Source organism: Arachis ipaensis, chromosome B09 (genome assembly GCF_000816755.2).
Source record: "Arachis ipaensis cultivar K30076 chromosome B09, Araip1.1, whole genome shotgun sequence".
Taxonomy (NCBI): Eukaryota; Viridiplantae; Streptophyta; class Magnoliopsida; order Fabales; family Fabaceae; genus Arachis; species Arachis ipaensis.
The window spans coordinates 114,878,879-114,880,739 of NC_029793.2; the positions used below are offsets into that span (position 1 = coordinate 114,878,879).

Below are 1,861 nucleotides of genomic sequence, written 5' to 3' on the forward strand. Positions count from 1 at the left end.
GATGCTGGTGGTGGTGGTGGTAATGTTGGTGATGATGGTGGTTGTGGTGATATGGTGTTGTTGTTGTTGATGGTGGTTGTGGTGGTATGGTGTTGTTGTTGTTTGGTGGTCTTGGTGGTGGTAGTAGTGGTGGTGGTGGTTGGTGTTGGTGGTGGTGTTGGTGTTGATGGTGGTTGTGGTGGTAATGTTGGTGACAGTGGAGGTGATGGAGTGAGGAAGGTGAAGAGGAGAATGATGATGATGAGGGTATTTTGGTCCAAAAATTCGAAAAAGGATGATTTTAAAGCGTTTTTGAATGTTGAGGATGATTTTAATAAAAAAAAAAAGGTCGGGGACGATTTTGATTTCGACCCCAGACCTTGGGGACAAAAAAAGTACTTATCCCTATTTTAGCAGACGTGCATTTTGAAATTTTGATTCTCAAATAATGTTCTATAAAATTACAATAATTAGTTTCTTAAGAATGCATTTTAACATTTTAATTCTCAAGTGATTTTTATAATATTTTATGTTTACAAAATTTTTAAAATATGATAATTTAATCCACTATCGATAGTTTGTTTTATTTCAGCTAAATAGTTAATATATAGATAGCTAAAGAATAAATTCTCTGAATGAATGTTGATAACAAGCTAATATCTAAAAATTCTCTAAGAACTAGTTGCTATCAAGTGCAAATAAAAATGTCAATAATAGGGAAAACTGATAGGTTATCAAGTGCATCAAAATCTCGATAAAACATTGATACATATATGCCCAACCATAAACCAAATAAAACCTTGAACCCAAGATTGGGAACCGTTACAACTTTCACTTGCCCTTATGCAAAGGGCAAAGACAACAGATTTCACCCACTTCTGAGGCAATGCAATATTGTTGAAACTTGCCATCCTTGAAACATTGAGCACGCTCCTCCACAAGCTCGTTCAGAAAACCATCAAGCTTGCCCTTAGTGACGTTTGGCATCACCACCACATGTGCTATGTTTCTCTGGCATGCCAACTGCCACTTCCGTACAAACTCCTCATCATGTGGCCTTTCAAACACAACTGTGATGCTCAGCTCATTAAGCATTGCACCAACTCCGGCCTTCCTAAGGCGGTCCTTGAAGTAGTGTGCATTCCTCAAGCATTTCTACACTTCTTTCTGGAAACCTCTGTATCCTTTCCGGTTAAGGGTATACCAAAGGAATATGGGAGCATGGCCATTCCGGCTACCCATGATTGTGGCATCCCTAGAAGCAAGGTATTCTACATTATTGGAAAGAACATTGATATGCTCTAATGTTGTTATCTGAACACCACAACGCATTGGGCACCCCACAAATTTGTGGCCAGAAACACTAACACTACCAATGGGCTTCTTAAAAGAGACTTTTGGTGCCTGATATTGAAAAATACAAAATAATCAACATCATTGCTTACATAAAAAAAACTCAAAAATAAGATGGTAAGATGTACATCACTAAAGGAATTGGTCTCAAATCTTGTTTTGGCAAGCAATTAAACTTGTAAATTGTTAAATGCAAGACAAACAACAATGAGCTATAATAGCATAGACAAGGTTATGTGCAAGAACTAAAATGCTAGTTGCTGACATGGAAAACAACGAATTACAACAAAAGTAGAATAATACATAGGAGTTCCAATTAGATAACAGAGGGATAGCAAATATGACTTCAACAGCACATGTCTGAGGTTTAAAGATTTCTGGTACTGTGAACAGAGAAACTTACAAGTTTCACAAAAGGCATCATGAGACCAAACAAGGCCCCATCACAATGGATGTAGAATTTGTCACGTGAAAATCCAGTATCTTCAAGTGTCTTTATCACCAGATCAAGATCATCCACTGCTCCTTT

At 37.5% G+C, this 1,861-nt stretch overlaps 2 protein-coding genes across 2 annotated transcripts in view; both read right to left on the bottom strand.

Moving 5' to 3' along the window:
* Window positions 1–1,861, bottom strand: part of LOC107617635 (serine decarboxylase 1-like) — a 59,642-nt gene that overhangs the window by 8,663 nt on the left and 49,118 nt on the right. The gene's annotated exons all lie outside the window — the stretch shown is intronic.
* LOC107615852 (serine decarboxylase 1-like) overlaps window positions 673–1,861 on the bottom strand; it is a 4,016-nt gene continuing 2,827 nt past the window's right edge. The window contains exon 6 of the mRNA XM_021112373.1: window positions 673–1,089. Coding sequence (XP_020968032.1) covers window positions 811–1,089 — 279 coding nt within the window. The 3' untranslated portion in view covers window positions 673–810. The remainder of the gene's footprint in view (window positions 1,090–1,861) is intronic.